General features: G+C 49.0%; 1 protein-coding gene across 3 annotated transcripts in view; it reads left to right on the top strand.

Annotated features, from left to right (window-relative positions):
* Positions 1–19,955, top strand: part of veph1 (ventricular zone expressed PH domain-containing 1) — a 451,519-nt gene that overhangs the window by 272,940 nt on the left and 158,624 nt on the right. The window contains exon 8 of one of the 3 annotated variants that reach the window (XM_070883556.1): positions 2,486–2,639. The exons of the other annotated variants lie outside the window; for them this stretch is intronic. Coding sequence (XP_070739657.1) covers positions 2,486–2,639 — 154 coding nt within the window. The remainder of the gene's footprint in view (positions 1–2,485; positions 2,640–19,955) is intronic. 3 annotated transcript variants of the gene reach the window in all.

The raw sequence follows: 19,955 nt of genomic DNA, 5'->3' as shown, positions 1-19,955 counted from the left end.
CTCCAGAAAATCCTCCTCCACCGTATTGCTTCCAGTTTGGTTAGCCCAATCTATGTGCATATTAAAGTCACCCATTATAACTGCTGCACCTTTATTGCACGCACCCCTAATTTCCTGTTTGATGCCCTCCCCAACATCACTACTACTGTTTGGAGGTCTGTACACAACTCCCACTAACGTTTTTTGCCCTTTGGTGTTCTGCAGCTCTACCCATATAGATTCCACATCATCCAAGCTAATGTCCTTCCTAACTATTGCCTTAATCTCCTCCTTAACCAGCAATGCTACCCCACCTCCTTTTCCTTTTATTCTATCCTTCCTGAATGTTGAATACCCCTGGATGTTGAGTTCCCAGCCCTGCTCATCCTGGAGCCACGTCTCCGTAATCCCAATCACATCATATTTGTTAACATCTATTTGCACAGTTAATTCATCCACCTTATTGCGGATACTCCTTGCATTAAGACACAAAGCCTTTAGGCTTGTTTTTTTAACACCCTCTGTCCTTTTAGAATTTTGCTGTACAATGGCCCTTTTTGTTCTTTGCCTTGGGTTTCTCTGCCCTCCACTTTTCCTCATCTCCTTTCTGTCTTTTGTTTTTGCCTCCTTTTTGTTTCCCTCTATCTCCCTGCATTGGTTCCCATCCCCCTGCCATATTAGTTTAACTCCTCCCCAACAGCACTAGCAAACACTCCCCCGAGGACATTGGTTCCGATTCTGCCCAGGTGCAGACCGTCCGGATTGTACTGGTCCCACCTCCCCCAGAACCGGTTCCAATGCCCCAGGAATTTGAATCCCTCCCTGCTGCACCATTGCTCAAGCCACGTATTCATCTGAGCTATCCTGCGATTCCTACTCTGACTAGCACGTGGCACTGGTAGCAATCCCGAGATTACTACTTTTGAGGTCCTACTTTTTAATTTAGCTCCTAGCTCCTTAAATTCATTTCGTAGGAACTCATCCCTTTTTTTACCTATGTCATTGGTACCAACGTGCACCACGACAACTGGCTGTTCTCCCTCCCTTTTTAGAATGTCCTCCACCCGCTCCGAGACATCCTTGACCCTTGCACCAGGGAGGCAACATACCATCCTGGAGTCTCGGTTGCGGCCGCAGAAACGCCTATCTATTCCCCTTACAATTGAATCCCCTATCACTATCGCTCTTCCACTCTTTTTCCTGCCCTCCTGTGCAACAGAGCCAGCCACGGTGCCATGAACTTGGCTGCTGCTGCCCTCCCCTGATGAGTCATCCCCCTCAACAGTACTCAAAGCAGTGTATCTGTTTTGCAGTGGGATGACCACAGGGGACCCCTGCACTACCTTCCTTGCACTACTCTTCCTGCTGGTCTTCCATTCCCTCGCTGGCTGTGGACCCTTCTCCTGCAGTAAGACCAACTCGCTACACGTGATACTCACGTCATTCTCAGCATCGTGGATGCTCCAGAGTGAATCCACCTTCAGCTCCAACTCCGCAACGCGGACCGTCAGTAGCCGGAGGTGGACACACTTCCCGCACATGTAGTCGTCAGGGACACTGGTGTTGTCCCCGTGTTCCCACATGGTACAGGAGGAGCATATCACGTGACCGAGCTGTCCTGCCATGACTTAACCCTTAGATACACTTAAATTGCCGACAACAATGTTAAAAGTTACTGACTAATAAAGAAAAAGAAAAACTACTCACCAATCAGCAGCCAATCACTTACCACGTTGGCTGTGACGTCACCTTTTGATTTCCTTCTACTTCTTTTTTGCCTTCTCTCCCAGCTGGAGCTGCACCGCTACGCCTCTCTGGACTCCCGCCTCTCTCGACGCTCCCCGGACTGCTGAGCCTTTTATCGGCCGCTGCCTCTCTGGACTCCCGCCTCTCTCGACGCTCCCCGGACTGCTGAGCCTTTTATCGGCCGCTGCCTCTCTCGACTCCCGCCTCTCTCGACGCTCCCCGGACTGCTGAGCCTTTTATAGGCCGCTGCCTCTCTCGACTCCCGCCTCTCTCGACGCTCCCCGGACTGCTGAGCCTTTTATCGGCCGCTGCCTCTCTCGACTCCCGCCTCTCTCGACGCTCCCCGGACTGCTGAGCCTTTTATAGGCCGCTGCCTCTCTGGACTCCCGCCTCAATAATGCATGGAGGGAGATAGCAGGAGAGGTCTCAGGCACCTCCGTCCATCAGAAGACTGCCGTGCAGTGCAGGAAAAGGTTCCCCCATGACAACATCCGTCTTAAGAAAGTGAGTACCTCTTCCACCAACTGTTGACCTTGCCTCTGCGAGCCTCTCCTTCAACATTCCCTTATTTCCCATACTCACTCTTAGTCACTCAAGCAGTATTTCATTGTTCATGCCTCTATACATATATGTGTGTGTTCTCGCAATGGAGGTACCCTTTCATCTCACACTTACAGCTGTATGTCAGGGACAAACACTAGTGCACTCATTTCTGATGCGTCATCACAGTGGTACTCACCAACCATTCATTCTTTTGCAGGCCAAACTGGCTCATAATGGAATGGAGCAAAGGAGGACTGGTGGTGGTGAGGCAGACATCCAAGGCCTCACACCCTTGGAGGAGAGAGTTGAGGCATTCATGGGCAGACATGCTGCCTTCCCTGTGGGCCAGGGTAGTGCTGACGCTGATGTGGGTAAGTGAAGGCCCTCCTTTAATGTGCTCTCTACTTGAATGCGTGAGCGCCTACTGTGCCTTTCCTTCTGGAAGTCTGCTAGTTGAAGGGTCTATGCGCCCATCCCCTACTTCCCTCTCACGGCAGCCCTTCTCCCATTTAAGCTTGCAGATGACAGATCGAGTGGCAGCCCAGTCACCAGTCATGGCAGACATGCGAGAGCAGCTGGAGACCTGCATCACAGCCTTGTTGACAGAAGCCCACCAATTGCAAGCCGTAGCAGTGAGGAAATTGTGGGTTCAAGCCCTGCTGCAAGTATCCACAGCACTCTGATGTTTAGGAGTTCCACTGAGGAGGAAGCGGAGGATACTGACAACGCGTCACTGCTTCCACCCACATGCGGCTGGCTCAGATACTGGGAGTGCAAGGTGTGATATAGATGAGGTGGTACAGGGTGATGCACTGGGGCCCAGTGGGCTGCAGCATGGTGACGAGGCTAGGCAACCTCATGTGCCATCTCTCCAGGGGGGGCAAGTCCGCACTGGAGTTCTGCTGATGAGGACTCAGATAATGTCATCGATGTAGTGGCATACGAAGAAGGGTGGAGGCCGTGCATTCCCAGATGTTGGGGGCACTGACAAGGGTGCCAGAGAGCCTGTTGGAAGTGGTCAGGAGTGTGGAGGAGTTCGTCTCCCGCATTGTCCACAGCTCTGCGCACACCATGGAGCCCATCATTGCCAGTGTGCAGGCGATGGTAGGCTCCCAGACTGTCTGTGCTGATCCAGCTGTGATGCCGCAACCTGTAGGTGATGTGGCAGCTGCCATTTCAGCACGGGCGCGAGGGAATGAACGCATCGGTACTGGATTGGAGAGGTTGGCCGCAGCCCTGGAAGCTCAATGCTCTTATGCACTCTGGGCAACAGGCCACGGAGCATCTTACTGCTGCCATGGAGCATCAAATTGCTGGCTTTGAGACACTTGCTGCTCTCATGCAGTCTCAGCTCAATGCCACCTGACATCTCAGTGTTGCCTTCGCGGCTGGGTCCACCACGGGCCACGGGGGACCTTCCGGTGTGTCGCCACATCACCGACCTGACCTCCCTCAGTTTGGTGGCGGTGGTAGTGTGCTGCCCCCGGGGAGTGACTCTGGCTCCTCGGACCAGGGTCCTGACAATGTGCTCTCTCAGGATCACAACATTCCTGGCCCCAGACCTGCTACTCTGCCAGTGCCTCCATACATGGCCTCACCCGAGCCACGCTCGACTGCTCCCTCCCAGGAGGGTGCTGGCCAGTCTGCACCCAGTCCTTCCAGCCCCAAAGGTGTTTGAGGGCGTCCGACAAGGACATCTGTACGTACCACACAGCAACCATAGCAGCCTTCCTAGACCCATGGTGCAGCCACAGGGGAGACACTAAGGCAATGCACAGGGGTAAAACATGATTATTTGTGGTAGTTTATGGTAGTCTTTTTGTTTCTGTTGTGTTTTTGTACTGACTTTGATCATTTGATAAATCTTTATTTTTGGTACAGATATCTGGCCAGGTCTTTCATTTGGGAGTGGGCAATTCTGTGCCATTGGGATGCCCATGGAAAGTGGGAGCTGAAGGGTCATGTGTGGATGAGATAATGTGAATCGTGCAGCTATCAGATGTAGCTGCACCTCCCTTGTAGGGTTGCGCTGGGGACGACGCCTCCTGGCTGGGTGGCGACGGGGATTCTCCTCTTCCTCATTGGGTGGTAGTACTGGCTCGACTTCCAGTGGCTGTCCTCTTATGATGGCCAGGTTGTGCAGCATGCAGCAGACCACCACGAATATGGAGACCCATTCAGGAGGGTACTGCAAGGCGCCACCAGACTGATCCAGGAACTTCTGCTTGAGGATCCCAATGAAGTGCTCGATGCCCTGGTGCCAGAATGAACGTTGTTGTACGCATGCTCTGCCGCTGTCCTGGGGTTTCACAGTGGAGTGAGCAACCAAGTGAACATAGGATATCCCTTGTCACCAAGCAGCCAACCACAATCCTGATTTGGGCCGGTGAAGACGGCAGGCAAACTGCTCTAGTGCAGAATGAATGAATCATGGCTGCTGCCTGGGTACCTCGCATCAACTGCCAAGATCCGACGCTGGTGGTCACACACGAGCTGCACATTGAGCGAGTGGAACCCCTTACGGTTGACAAATATTTCTGGGTGATGTTGTGGCGCCCTCAGCCCAACGTGTGTGCAGTGAATTGCAACCTGCACTCTCGGGAACCCTGCAATTTGGTCAAATCTGGCCTGCCTCTCCACCTGTTTGTCCCTCATCTTGGGGAATGATATGTAGTCCACCCTTCTCCTGAAGAGTGCATCCGTCACCTGCCGGATGCAGCGGTGTGCAGAGAACTGCGAAATATTTCCGATATCTGCCGTGGCAGACTGGAAAGACCCCGTGGCATAGAAATTCAAAGTTATGGTGACCTTGGTCTCAACTGTCATGGCGGTCCTGAGCCTTGTGTGAAGCTCAAGATCTCGCCGCATCCCATTGCAGAGCTCCGTCAGTACCTCCTTTCTGAATCTCAGCCTTCACAGGCATTGCTCATCACTGAGCTAGAGGAAGGAGAACTAAGGTCTGTAGACCCTTTGAGGGTAGGGCCTCCTTCCCCCACGTCTACGTTGGCCACCTCCCATGGCAGCTGGACGATAGCCATTTTCCTGTTCCTCCTCGTGGCCGGGCGCCTCTGCAGGCTCCTGCTGGCAAGGCTCCTGGCCCAGTATGTGGTGGAGGGGGTCAGCGTACCTGACCCTTCTCCTGATGCCATCTCCCTCCTGGACACCCTCTGTACGTGCAGGTCTGCGTACTGTATGCAGGCACTTGTGGATGTTGGGCAGCCATGGCTACTGCCTCCCTTGCCCGCTGCCTCTCTGCATGTTGCTGACGGCGACACCTTCTCCTGCGTGCCACCCTGCATCTCACTAGGTGTACCAGACGTTTCCCTACCAACACTGATCCCATTCTCTTTGAGGCTGCACCCTGACAAGCAGGCCTCTGGAGCACAGAATGTGGCCTACAGGCCTCCGCTAATGTGAGAGAGCTGAAAGTCCTCAAAGCTCTCACAAAACCTAAAAACAGCACTCAGCCAGTTAAATGAAATTAAAAAAAACATCAACAAAACTTTTCTGCAAAAATACCTCGATCGCGGGAATACTGCGTTGACCTCCTCCAGCAGTGTCGCATATCACAGCAAAGTGTACTGACACAAAAACCTGGCGGGGGCATTGCTCAAAAAAAATGTGCCTTTTTATTGTTGAAATTGGGTGGCGTGGCCCCGTAGCAGCAGTGCACACCCTGATGACGTCACCATGCCCTCAACACCTTCACCGCTGCTTCAGATGCCCGATTCCGGCAGAAGTCCTCACCGCTGGAATCCCCCCCCCCCCCCAGCCGAGCTGAATATGCGTGGGGGGGGGGCCAATAGAGCACAAAGAGTTGGCCAATTGATTTTTCAGGAAACCCTGGTTAACGGTCCCTCCCGGGATGCTGAATTTCAGCCCCCCTGTCTCTTTCTCCCAAATTGTCTCTCACGCCCAAACTTATTTCTTTGGCACATTTATTCTAGCAAGATTTTAATTGCTTTAACTGAAAATTGGGGTGTCCTATGGTCAGTACAATTGAAAACTGATATCCCTATAGTGAGCTATTATTTGCTATCCGTTTATATCGTCTCGAAAAAGCAATGCACACAATTTCCTACCCACAAATTGGTGAGCACCAAATGAGTGACAGTACTTTATACTATTTGCCTCAACTACAGGTTGGACCTCTCTGGTCCAGAAACATCTGTGGTTTGGCATTAGCTGGGCCTGAGGGAGAGGAGGGTTTATTTAAAAAATGTTTCAATTGGCTGGAGTGGCTGTCAGTCTGTGAGTGTGTTCAGTGATTGGCTGGAGCAGCTGTCAGTCAGTGAGTGTGTGCGCGGGTGCTGAGTGAGCTGCTCATAGGCTGCCAGCACGCGCGCACACAAACAGGAGCCTGCGCTGTCTTCAGGTACCGGTAAAGCGTGACCTCCCATGGTTCAGAAAATTCTCTGTTCCGGCACCAGTCAGGTCCCGAGAGTACAGGACCAGAGAGGTCCAACTTGTACTCTCTATGGTAGCGAGTTTCACATTTTCTCACTCTTTGGGTAAAGTTGAATTCCTTATTTGATTTCTTGGTGAGTAATTTATATTGATGGCCTCTAGTTATGTTCTTCCCCACAAGTGGAAACATACTCTCCATGTCTACTTTGTCAAAACCTTTCATAATTGTAAAGAACTCTATTTGGTCACCCCTCAGCCTTCTCTTTTCAAGAGAAAAGAGGCCCAAGCCTATTCAACTTTTCCTGATGGGTATAACCTCACAGTCCTGTTATCATCCTTGTAAATCTTTATTCTCCCTTCTCCAGTGCCTCTATATTCTTCTTATAATATGATGACCAGAAATGTACACAGTACTCCAAGTGTGGTCTAACCAAAGTTCGATACAAGTTTAGCATAACTTCTATGCTTTTCAATTCTATCCCTGTAGAAGTAAATCTTGGTGCTTAGTTTGCTTTTGTTACGGTCGCATTGGCCTGCGTCACAACTTTTAGTGATTTGTGTATTTATACTCCCAGATTCCTTTGCTACTCTATCCCATTTAGATTCTTATTTTCTAAGTGATAAGTGACCTCCTTATTTTTCTTAACAAAATATAATACCTCACATTTATCTAAGTTGAAATTCATTTGACAATTATATGCCCATTCTGCAAATTTATTAATGTCTTCTTTTAATTTGTTGCAGTCCTCCTCAATGTGGACTATCCCTCCAAATTTGGTATCATCCGCAAATTTAGAAATTATATTTTGATTCCTAATCTAAATCATTGCTATCAATTGTGAACAACAATGCTCCCAGCACTGATCCTTGTCGGACCCCACTTTCTATCTTCTGCCACTCTGAAAAGCTATACTTTACCCCTACTCTCTGCCTTCTGCCTTTCAACCAACCAGCTATCCATTCTGCTACTTGTCCCCTCACTCCGTATGCTCTGACCTTATTCATTAGTCTATTATGTGTACCTTATCAAAGGCCTTTTGGAAATCTAGATATATTGGGCCCAAGTTTCGGGCCGCACCTAGAACGGCGCAGCCCCGACCTGGACGCCCGTTTTTCGCGCCACAAACTGCGCCTAAAAACCTATTCTCCGGCACCCTGCAAGTCCTCTGGAGCTGGGCGCAGCGCAGCAGGAGCTGTAGGGGGCGGAGCCAGGTCCCTGCGCTGAAAACAATGCTGGGACCTCTGCACAGGCGCTACAGTGGCCGCACATGTGCAGTAGCTCCAGGCATCCAAAACTGTGTGGGAGGGGCCCGAAGCATGCAGCCCCTAGCCCTGGCCGAATGGCCTCACTGGGGCTGCGTGCATAAGGCTCCTCCCACGCCCAGCTCCTGCTTCCTCTGGACCAGACCCGATTCGACTCCCGCTCCCACCGCCCCCACCCCCGACCCGACCTTCTCCCCCACCCCCGACCTTCGCTCCCGACCTTCCCCCCGACCGACCTCCGTTCCCGACCCCCCCCCCCGACCGATCTCCGCCTCCCCCAACCGATCTCCGCCCCCCCGAACTGATCTCCACCCCCCCCGAATCGATCTCCGCCCCCCCCGACCGATCTCCGCCCCCCCGAACCGATCTCCGCCCCCCCAACTATCTCCACCCCCCCGACCAACCTCCGCCCCCCCCTCCCCCAACCGATCTCCGCCCCCCCCCCTCCCAACTGATCTCCGACCGACCGACCCGCGCTCTCGACTCCCCTGGACCCTGGACCCGACACCACCTACCTGTCAATCCGGTAAGTCTAAGCTCGAAGTCTTGGGCCCGGCTGGGCCCGGCCCCTTCAGCCTCCCTCTCCTTTCTTTCTCTCTCTCTCTCTCTTCCTTCTCTCTCTCTCTCTCTCTTCCCCCCTTCTCTCCCCCCTCCCCTCCCTCCCTTTCTTCTCAACCCCCCTCCCCTCCCTCCCTTCTTTCCCCTCCTTCCCTTCTCAGCCCCCCCTCCCTCCCTTCTCACCCCTCTCCCCCTCCCTCTCTCCCACTCCACCCCCTCTCTCCCACTCCACACCCCTCCTCCCCCTTCCTTCCACCCCTCCTCCCCATCCTCCCCCTCCCCTCCACCCCTCGCTGTCAGAAACACAGACACTGACAGACAGAGAGTGAGAGAGACACACACAGACAGACAGAGATAGAGACATTAACAGAGAACACGGCGGGGGTGGGGGGGACGTCCCAGCACGCTGTTGGAGGACTCCCGGTGCTGCAGTCAGTACGTAGAAAATGTTTTATTTATTGATTTTTTAAAAAATTATTTTTTATTAATTTTTTTGATTGATTTATTGGTTGATTTATTGATGTATTTATCATTTATTATTGATGATGACTCTTTTTGTAAAATTGAAGTGTTTAATGTTTGTAAACTTCCCTTTAAACCCCCCCCCCCATTCCCTATGCCTGATTTGTAACCTACGCCTAATTTTCTAAGTGTAGACAAGGTTTTTCTGAGCGTACAAAAATCTTCACTTACTCCATTCTAAGTTAGTTTGGAGTAAGTTTTCACTGCCTAAACTTTCAAAATGGGCGTAAGTGGCCGGACACGCCCCCTTTTGAAAAAAAAAATCTGTTCCAAACTGAAACTGTTCGAACTGACTAGAACTGGAGCAAACTAAATGCCGAGAATTGCAATTTCTAAGATACTCCATTCTAAACCAGTTGCTCCAAAAAAACAGGAGCAACTCAGGCCGAAACGTAGCCCCATTATATCAACTACATTACCCTGGTCTACTCTCTGTTACTTCTCCAAAGAATTCAATGAGGTTGATCAAGCAAGACTTTCCCTCTTGAAATCCATATTGACTATTCATTATTATATTTTTGGTTTCTAGATGATTTCCTATTATCTCCTTTAGTTGGGATTCCATTATTTTTCCTATTACCGATGTTAAGCTGATTGGTCTATCGATCCCTGGACATGTTCTATCTCCCTTTTTAAATATAGGTATAACTTTGGTTCTCCACCAGTCCTCTGACACTACACCTTTTTCTAATGAATTATTAAATATGTGTAATAATGCCTCTGCTATCTCCTCGAGATTCGAATGCATGGATGTAATCCGTCTGGACCAGGGGTTTTAGTTATTGTGTTGCAGCAGTGTTAGGTTTGAAATGCAAGTCTGTAATGATTATGCAAAAAAAATTGTATTCGATTGGTTATGGATTTAACCTCCATGCTAAATAGGCTGCAACTCTGCTATACAAGGGGTTTTATCGTCTTTGAATTTGATTAGTTTAACCAATATTGCTCCTCTTTTTATTTTAAATGTGGTTATATAATTTCTAATCTCGTCTTCCAATGTTATGTCCACTTGATCCACCTGTCGTGTCCAGAGCCGGTGCCGAGGACGATGTTGGGTGGTCCGCCTGGTTTTATTATTATTATTGTTTTTCACAGCGGTTTTTTACAACTGAGTGGCTTGCCAGGCCATTTCAGAGGGCAGTTAAGAGTCAACCACACTGCTGTGGGTCTGGAGTCACATATTGACCAGACCAGGAAAGGAAGGCAGATTTCCTTCCCCAAAGGACATTCATGAGCCAGATGGGGTTTTCCGCTAATCTGATAGTTCATGGTCACCATTACTAGCTTTTTATTCCAGATTTATTTAATCACGTTTAATTTTTTGCCCTACGTACCAATTTACTGCTCAATGGAAATATTTCACTAATTCCCTTATTAAAATTCATCAGTGAGATCTCTTAATCTTCTCTGTTCGAATGGAAAGAACCCCAGTTCGTCTAGTTCCCCCATAACTGAAACCTCTTATCTCTGGTACCACCTTAGTGTATTTCTCTTGCACCCTTTCCATAGTCTTAGCACCTTTCCTAAAGACAATGCTCAAAACTGTAAAGGGTATTCTCACTGAAGTCCAACCAATGATTTATACAAGTTTAACATTAACTATTTGCTTTTGCACTCAGTGTCCCTTTTTACAAAACCTGGGATTCATACATGTTTTTATATCAGCTTTATCAATGTGTACCACTTTTACAGATTTGTGATTCTGAACATAGAGCTAAAAATTCAGTTGTGTAGTGCCCGTTGTTTGGGAGCAACGGGTGCTGAATTGGATTAAAAATGGCATCTGAGCAGTGCGTGCACACTTCAGGTGCGGGCCGCGCTGGATGCCATTTTGGTGACAGCGTGCGCTCCGGCGCTGGGAGCGTGCACCGTAAGTATGCAGAGTAGGCAGATGGTGACGTCAATCAATATGTAATGCTGAACTGATGCCAGCGTTGCCATTTTCGTCGTTAACGCTGGCGCTAACACCCTCTCTTAACCTCACACAGCTGAACATGCGTTCAGTAGCTGGAAGGCCCACCACCAGTGCTATTTAAAGGGATCATCACTTACAGGTTAGTTATTGGTTGATTTCTACTGGCTGTTGCTGAGTTTTGTAGAAGTGTTTGACGCTTTCTAGACTTCTTTAAAGCTGCCTAAAGTCTACAAGGACTTGGTGCTGACTTGCAAGGGGTCTGCTCAGACTAGTTGCTCCCAGACATGGCGCAGTAGTTTGTAGCCCCCGTTGGCCTGCAGCATGACCGGGAGAATGAGCAGAGGCAACACAGAGCAGGACAAGCAGCTAGAAGAGGCAGGTGGAGAAGGGCTCTCAGTAGGAGGCCATATTCACCGAGGGTGGAACCCCTTACGGTTGACAAATATTTCTGGGTGATGTTGTGGCGCCCTCAGCCCAACGTGTGTGCAGTGAATCGCAACCTGCACTCTCGGGAACCCTGCAATTTGGTCAAATCTGGCCTGCCGCTCCACCTGTTTGTCCCTCATCTTGGGGAATGATATGTAGTCCACCCTTCTCCTGAAGAGTGCATCCGTCACCTGCCGGATGCAGCGGTGTGCAGAGAACTGCGAAATATTTCCGATATCTGCAGTGGCAGACTGGAAAGATCCCGTGGCATAGAAGTTCAAAGTTATGGTGACCTTGGTCTCAACTGTCATGGCGGTCCTGAGCCTTGTGTGAAGCTCAAGATCTCGCCGCATCCCATTGCAGAGCTCCGTCAGTACCTCCTTTCTGAATCTCAGCCTTCACAGGCATTGCTCATCACTGAGCTAGAGGAAGGAGAACTGAGGTCTGTAGACCCTTTGAGGGTAGGGCCTCCTTCCCCCACGTCTACGTTGGCCACCTCCCATGGCAGCTGGACGATAGCCATTTTCCTGTTCCTCCTCGTGGCCGGGCGCCTCTGCAGGCTCCTGCTGGCAAGGCTCCTGGCCCAGTATGTGGTGGAGGGGGTCAGCGTACCTGACCCTTCTCCTGATGCCATCTCCCTCCTGGACACCCTCTGTACGTGCAGGTCTGCGTACTGTATGCAGGCACTTGTGGATGTTGGGCAGCCATGGCTACTGCCTCCCTTGCCCGCTGCCTCTCTGCATGTTGCTGACGGCGACACCTTCTCCTGCGTGCCACCCTGCATCTCACTAGGTGTACCAGACGTTTCCCTACCAACACTGATCCCATTCTCTTTGAGGCTGCACCCTGACAAGCAGGCCTCTGGAGCACAGAATGTGGCCTACAGGCCTCCGCTAATGTGAGAGAGCTGAAAGTCCTCAAAGCTCTCACAAAACCTAAAAACAGCACTCAGCCAGTTAAATGAAATTAAAAAAAACATCAACAAAACTTTTCTGCAAAAATACCTCGATCGCGGGAATACTGCGTTGACCTCCTCCAGCAGTGTCGCATATCACAGCAAAGTATACTGACACAAAAACCTGGCGGGGGCATTGCTCAAAAAAAATGTGCCTTTTTATTGTTGAAAATGGGTGGCGTGGCCGCGTAGCAGCAGTGCACACCCTGATGACGTCACCATGCCCTCAACACCTTCACCGCTGCTTCAGATGCCCGATTCCGGCAGAAGTCCTCACCGCTGGAATCCCCCCCCCCCCCCAGCCGAGCTGAATATGCGTGGGGGGGGGGCCAATAGAGCACAACGCGTTGGCCAATTGATTTTTCAGGAAACCCTGGTTAACGGTCCCTCCCGGGATGCTGAATTTCAGCCCCCCTGTCTCTTTCTCCCAAATTGTCTCTCACGCCCAAACTTATTTCTTTGGCACATTTATTCTAGCAAGATTTTAATTGCTTTAACTGAAAATTGGGGTGTCCTATGGTCAGTACAATTGAAAACTGATATCCCTATAGTGAGCTATTATTTGCTATCCATTTATATCGTCTCGAAAAAGCAATGCACACAATTTCCTACCCACAAATTGGTGAGCACCAAATGAGTGACAGTACTTTATACTATTTGCCTCAACTACAGGTTGGACCTCTCTGGTCCAGAAACATCTGTGGTTTGGCATTAGCTGGGCCTGAGGGAGAGGAGGGTTTATTTAAAAAATGTTTCAATTGGCTGGAGTGGCTGTCAGTCTGTGAGTGTGTTCAGTGATTGGCTGGAGCAGCTGTCAGTCAGTGAGTGTGTGCGCGGGTGCTGAGTGAGCTGCTCATAGGCTGCCAGCACGCGCGCACACAAACAGGAGCCTGCGCTGTCTTCAGGTACCGGTAAAGCATGACCTCCCGTGGTTCAGAAAATTCTCTGTTCCGGCACCAGTCAGGTCCCGAGAGTACAGGACCAGAGAGGTCCAACTTGTACTCTCTATGGTAGCGAGTTTCACATTTTCTCACTCTTTGGGTAAAGTTGAATTCCTTATTTGATTTCTTGGTGAGTAATTTATATTGATGGCCTCTAGTTATGTTCTTCCCCACAAGTGGAAACATACTCTCCATGTCTACTTTGTCAAAACCTTTCATAATTGTAAAGAACTCTATTTGGTCACCCCTCAGCCTTCTCTTTTCAAGAGAAAAGAGGCCCAAGCCTATTCAACTTTTCCTGATGGGTATAACCTCACAGTCCTGTTATCATCCTTGTAAATCTTTATTCTCCCTTCTCCAGTGCCTCTATATTCTTCTTATAATATGATGACCAGAAATGTACACAGTACTCCAAGTGTGGTCTAACCAAAGTTCGATACAAGTTTAGCATAACTTCTATGCTTTTCAATTCTATCCCTGTAGAAGTAAATCTTGGTGCTTAGTTTGCTTTTGTTACGGTCGCATTGGCCTGCGTCACAACTTTTAGTGATTTGTGTATTTATACTCCCAGATTCCTTTGCTACTCTATCCCATTTAGATTCTTATTTTCTAAGTAATAAGTGACCTCCTTATTTTTCTTAACAAAATATAATACCTCACATTTATCTAAGTTGAAATTCATTTGACAATTATATGCCCATTCTGCAAATTTATTAATGTCTTCTTTTAATTTGTTGCAGTCCTCCTCAATGTGGACTATCCCTCCAAATTTGGTATCATCCGCAAATTTAGAAATTATATTTTGATTCCTAATCTAAATCATTGCTATCAATTGTGAACAACAATGCTCCCAGCACTGATCCTTGTCGGACCCCACTTTCTATCTTCTGCCACTCTGAAAAGCTATACTTTACCCCTACTCTCTGCCTTCTGCCTTTCAACCAACCAGCTATCCATTCTGCTACTTGTCCCCTCACTCCGTATGCTCTGACCTTATTCATTAGTCTATTATGTGTACCTTATCAAAGGCCTTTTGGAAATCTAGATATATTGGGCCCAAGTTTCGGGCCGCACCTAGAACGGCGCAGCCCCGACCTGGACGCCCGTTTTTCGCGCCACAAACTGCGCCTAAAAACCTATTCTCCGGCACCCTGCAAGTCCTCTGGAGCTGGGCGCAGCGCAGCAGGAGCTGTAGGGGGCGGAGCCAGGTCCCTGCGCTGAAAACAATGCTGGGACCTCTGCACAGGCGCTACAGTGGCCGCACATGTGCAGTAGCTCCAGGCACCCAAAACTGTGTGGGAGGGGCCCGAAGCATGCAGCCCCTAGCCCTGGCCGAATGGCCTCACTGGGGCTGCGTGCATAAGGCTCCTCCCACGCCCAGCTCCTGCTTCCTCTGGACCAGACCCGATTCGACTCCCGCTCCCACCGCCCCCACCCCCGACCCGACCTTCTCCCCCACCCCCGACCTTCGCTCCCGACCGACCTCCGTTCCCGACCTCCGCCCCCCCCCGACTGATCTCCGCCCCCCCCAACCGATCTCCGCCCCCCCCGACCGATCTCCGCCCCCCCGAACCGATCTCCGCCCCCCCAACTATCTCCACCCCCCCCCGACCAACCTCCGCCCCCCCCCCCCCAACCGATCTCCGCCCCCCCCCCCTCCCAACTGATCTGACCCGCGCTCCCGACTCCCCTGGACCCTGGACCCGACACCACCTACCTGTCAATCCGGTAAGTCTAAGCTCGAAGTCTTGGGCCCGGCTGGGCCCGGCCCCTTCAGCCTCCCTCTCCTTTCTTTCTCTCTCTCTCTCTCTCTTCCTTCTCTCTCTCTCTCTCTCTTCTCCCCTTCTCTCCCCCCTCCCGTCCCTCCCTTTCTTCTCAACCACCCTCCCCTCCCTCCCTTCTTTCCCCTCCTTCCCTTCTCAGCCCCCCCTCCCTCCCTTCTCACCCCTCTCCCCTCCCTCTCTCCCACTCCACCCCCTCTCTCCCACTCCACCCCCTCTCCCCCACTCCACACCCCTCCTCCCCCTCCCTTCCACCCCTCCTCCCCATCCTCCCCCTCCCCTCCACCCCTCGCTGTCAGAAACACAGACACTGACAGACAGAGAGTGAGAGAGACACACACAGACAGACAGAGATAGAGACATTAACAGAGAACACGGCGGGGGTGGGGGGGACGTCCCAGCACGCTGTTGGAGGACTCCCGGTGCTGCAGTCAGTACGTAGAAAATGTTTTATTTATTGATTTTTTAAAAAATTATTTTTTATTAATTTTTTTGATTGATTTATTGGTTGATTTATTGATGTATTTATCATTTATTATTGATGATGACTCTTTTTGTAGAATTGAAGTGTTTAATGTTTGTAAACTTCCCTTTAAACCCCCCCCCCCCATTCCCTACGCCTGATTTGTAACCTACGCCTAATTTTCTAAGTGTAGACAAGGTTTTTCTGAGCGTACAAAAATCTTCACTTACTCCATTCTAAGTTAGTTTGGAGTAAGTTTTCACTGCCTAAACTTTCAAAATGGGCGTAAGTGGCCGGACACGCCCCCTTTTGAAAAAAAAAATCTGTTCCAAACTGAAACTGTTCGAACTGACTAGAACTGGAGCAAACTAAATGCCGAGAATTGCAATTTCTAAGATACTCCATTCTAAACCAGTTGCTCCAAAAAAACAGGAGCAACTCAGGCCGAAACGTAGCCCCATTATATCTACTACATTACCCTGGTCTACTCTCTGTTACTTCTCCAAAGAATTCAATGAGGTTGATCAAGCAAGACTTTCCCTCTTGAAATCCATATTGACTATTCATTATTATATTTTTGGTTTCTAGATGATTTCCTATTATCTCCTTTAGTTGGGATTCCATTATTTTTCCTATTACCGATGTTAAGCTGACTGGTCTATCGATCCCTGGACATGTTCTATCTCCCTTTTTAAATATAGGTATAACTTTGGTTCTCCACCAGTCCTCTGACACTACACCTTTTTCTAATGAATTATTAAATATGTGTAATAATGCCTCTGCTATCTCCTCGAGATTCGAATGCGTGGATGTAATCCGTCTAGACCAGGGGTTTTAGTTATTGTGTTGCAGCAGTGTTAGGTTTGAAATGCAAGTCTGTAATGATTATGCAAAAAAAATTGTATTCGATTGGTTATGGATTTAACCTCCATGCTAAATAGGCTGCAACTCTGCTATACAAGGGGTTTTATCGTCTTTGAATTTGATTAGTTTAACCAATATTGCTCCTCTTTTTATTTTAAATGTGGTTATATAATTTCTAATCTCGTCTTCCAATGTTATGTCCACTTGATCCACCTGTCGTGTCCAGAGCCGGTGCCGAGGACGATGTTGGGTGGTCCGCCTGGTTTTATTATTATTCTTGTTTTTCACAGCGGTTTTTTACAACTGAGTGGCTTGCCAGGCCATTTCAGAGGGCAGTTAAGAGCCAACCACACTGCTGTGGGTCTGGAGTCACATATTGACCAGACCAGGAAAGGAAGGCAGATTTCCTTCCCCAAAGGACATTCATGAGCCAGATGGGGTTTTCCGCTAATCTGATAGTTCATGGTCACCATTACTAGCTTTTTATTCCAGATTTATTTAATCACGTTTAATTTTTTGCCCTACGTACCAATTTACTGCTCAATGGAAATATTTCACTAATTCCCTTATTAAAATTCATCAGTGAGATCTCTTAATCTTCTCTGTTCGAATGGAAAGAACCCCAGTTCATCTAGTTCCCCCATAACTGAAACCTCTTATCTCTGGTACCACCTTAGTGTATTTCTCTTGCACCCTTTCCATAGTCTTAGCACCTTTCCTAAAGACAATGCCCAAAACTGTAAAGGGTATTCTCACTGAAGTCCAACCAATGATTTATACAAGTTTAACATTAACTATTTGCTTTTGCACTCAGTGTCCCTTTTTACAAAACCTGGGATTCATACATGTTTTTATATCAGCTTTATCAATGTGTACCAATTTTACAGATTTGTGATTCTGAACATAGAGCTAAAAATTCAGTTGTGTAGTGCCCGTTGTTTGGGAGCAACGGGTGCTGAATTGGATTAAAAATGCCATCTGAGCAGTGCGTGCACACTTCAGGTGCGGGCCGCGCTGGATGCCATTTTGGTGACAGCGTGCGCTCCGGCGCTGGGAGCGTGCACCGTAAGTATGCAGAGTAGGCAGATGGTGACGTCAATCAATATGTAATGCTGAACTGATGCCAGCGTTGCCATTTTCGTCGTTAACGCTGGCGCTAACACCCTCTCTTAACCTCACACAGCTGAACATGCGTTCAGTAGCTGGAAGGCCCACCACCAGTGCTATTTAAAGGGATCATCACTTACAGGTTAGTTATTGGTTGATTTCTACTGGCTGTTGCTGAGTTTTGTAGAAGTGTTTGACGCTTTCTAGACTTCTTTAAAGCTGCCTAAAGTCTACAAGGACTTGGTGCTGACTTGCAAGTGGTCTGCTCAGACTAGTTGCTCCCAGACATGGCGCAGTAGTTTGTAGCCCCCGTTGGCCTGCAGCATGACCGGGAGAATGAGCAGAGGCAACACAGAGCAGGACAAGCAGCTAGAAGAGGCAGGTGGAGAAGGGCTCTCAGTAGGAGGCCATATTCACCGAGGGTCTTCAGGGAGCAATTCTCTTAGCTCAACCTTAGCGAGAAACAGTACATGCGATGTAAAAACAGAACATGCTCGAAATCTCAGCAGGTCAAGCAGCATCTGTGCAGAGAAACAGAGTTAACGTTTCAGTTCTGTGACCCTTCGACAGTGATTGCGATGTCTCCGTTTTACTAAGGAGGTGATCACTGAAATCTGCCACCTGCTGCAGGCAGACCTGCAGCCTCAGTCCACGGCGAGGTCGGCATTGCCAGTGGCTGCAAAGGTGACCGTGGCCTTGAACTTCTTCGCGTCGGGTTCCTTCCAAGCTGGAGCAGGCAACATCGGTAACATCACCCAGTTACTCCTGTGTAAGGAGGGGAGTAAGGGGAGCAATACATTTCTATCTATTTTGCCAGAGAGAAGCAGGTGGAGCGAGCACGTAGCTTCGCCAGGAAAGCAGGCTTCCCCATGGAGCAGGGTGGCATTGACTGCAGACACGTCGCTTTGCAGACGTCGCACCTCAATTTGGAGATGTACCACGAACGGAAGGGATTCCACTCCCTCAATGTCCAGCTGGTGTGCGATCATGCTCAGTGCATTGTGCTTGGTATCCTGGCAGCAGTGAGTGGACAAAAACATGACATATGGAATATAACGTAGAGAAATGTGAAGTTATCCACTTTGGTAGAAAAAATAGAAAAGCAGAATATTTTTTAAATGGAGAGAGATTTGGAAATGTTGGTGTTCAGAACGACCTGGGTGTCCTTGTACACAAATCACTGACAGTTAACATGCATCAATTAGGAAAGCTAATGGTATGTTAGCCTTTATAACAAAAGGTTTGGCATATAAGAGGAAAAAAGTCTTACTGCAGTTATATCGGGCCCTGCTGAGACCACACCTGGCGTACTGTATACAGTCTTGGACGCATTACCTAAAGAAGGATATACTTGCCTTAGAGGGAGTACAACAAAGATTCACCAGACTGATTCCTGGGATGGGGGAATTGTGCTATGAGAAGAGATTGAGCAGACTAGGTTTATATTCCCTAGTATTTAGAAGAATGAAAGGTGATCTCATTGAAACATATATCATTCTTACAGGCTTGACAGAGTAGATGCTGGGAGGATGTTTCCCCTGGCTGGGGAGTCTAGAACTAGGGGTCACAGTCTCAGAATAAGGGATCGGCCATTTACAGCAACAACAACAACTTGTATTTATATAGCACCTTTAACGTAGTAAAACATCCTAAAGTGCTTCACAGGAATGTTATAAAGACAAAAACATGACACCGAGCCACATGGCAAAATTAGGGCAGATGTCCAAAAGCTTGGTCAAAGAGCTGGGTTTTAAGGAGCATCTTAAAGGAGGAAAGAGAGGTAGAGAGGTTTCAGGAGGGAGTTCCAGAGCTCAGAGCCGAGACAGCTGAAGGCATGGCCACTGATGGTAGAGCGATTATAATGAGGGATGCTCAAGGGGGCAGAATTAGAGGAGCTCAGATATCGCAAGGGTTGTGGGGTTGGAGGAGATTACAGAAATAGGGAAGGATTTGAAAATAAGGATGAGAATTTTAAAATCGAGGCGTTACTTAACCGGGAGCCAATGTTGGCCAGCGAGCACAGGGGTGATGAATGAACAGGACTGGGTGTGAGTTAAGACATGGACAGCCGAGTTTTGGATGAACTCAAGTTTATGTAGGGTAGAATGTGGGAGGCCATCCAGGAATGTGTTCGATTAGTTAAGTCTAGAGGTAACAAAGGCATGGATGAGAGTTTCAGCAGCAAATGAGCTGAGGCAAGGGCGGAGATGGGCGAAGTTACAGAGGTGGAAATAGACGGCCTTAGTTATGCGGGATATGTGGTTGGAAGCTCATTTCAAGGTGAAATATGACACCAAGATTGCGAGGAAATGTAGTTTGTGGTGGGGACTGAAGACAGTGGCATCGGTTTTCCCAATATTTAATTCAAGAAATTTTCTGCTCATCCAGTACTGGATGTCGGACAAGCTGTCTGACAATTTAGAGACCTTGGAGGGGTCGCGAGAAGTGGTGAGGTAGAGCTGCCTGTCGTTAGTGTACATGTGGA

Source organism: Pristiophorus japonicus, chromosome 6, assembly GCF_044704955.1.
Source record: "Pristiophorus japonicus isolate sPriJap1 chromosome 6, sPriJap1.hap1, whole genome shotgun sequence".
Lineage (NCBI taxonomy): Eukaryota > Metazoa > Chordata > Chondrichthyes > Pristiophoridae > Pristiophorus > Pristiophorus japonicus.
The sequence above is the reverse complement of the archived record's forward strand: the minus strand, read 5'-3'. Positions and strand labels throughout refer to the sequence as shown.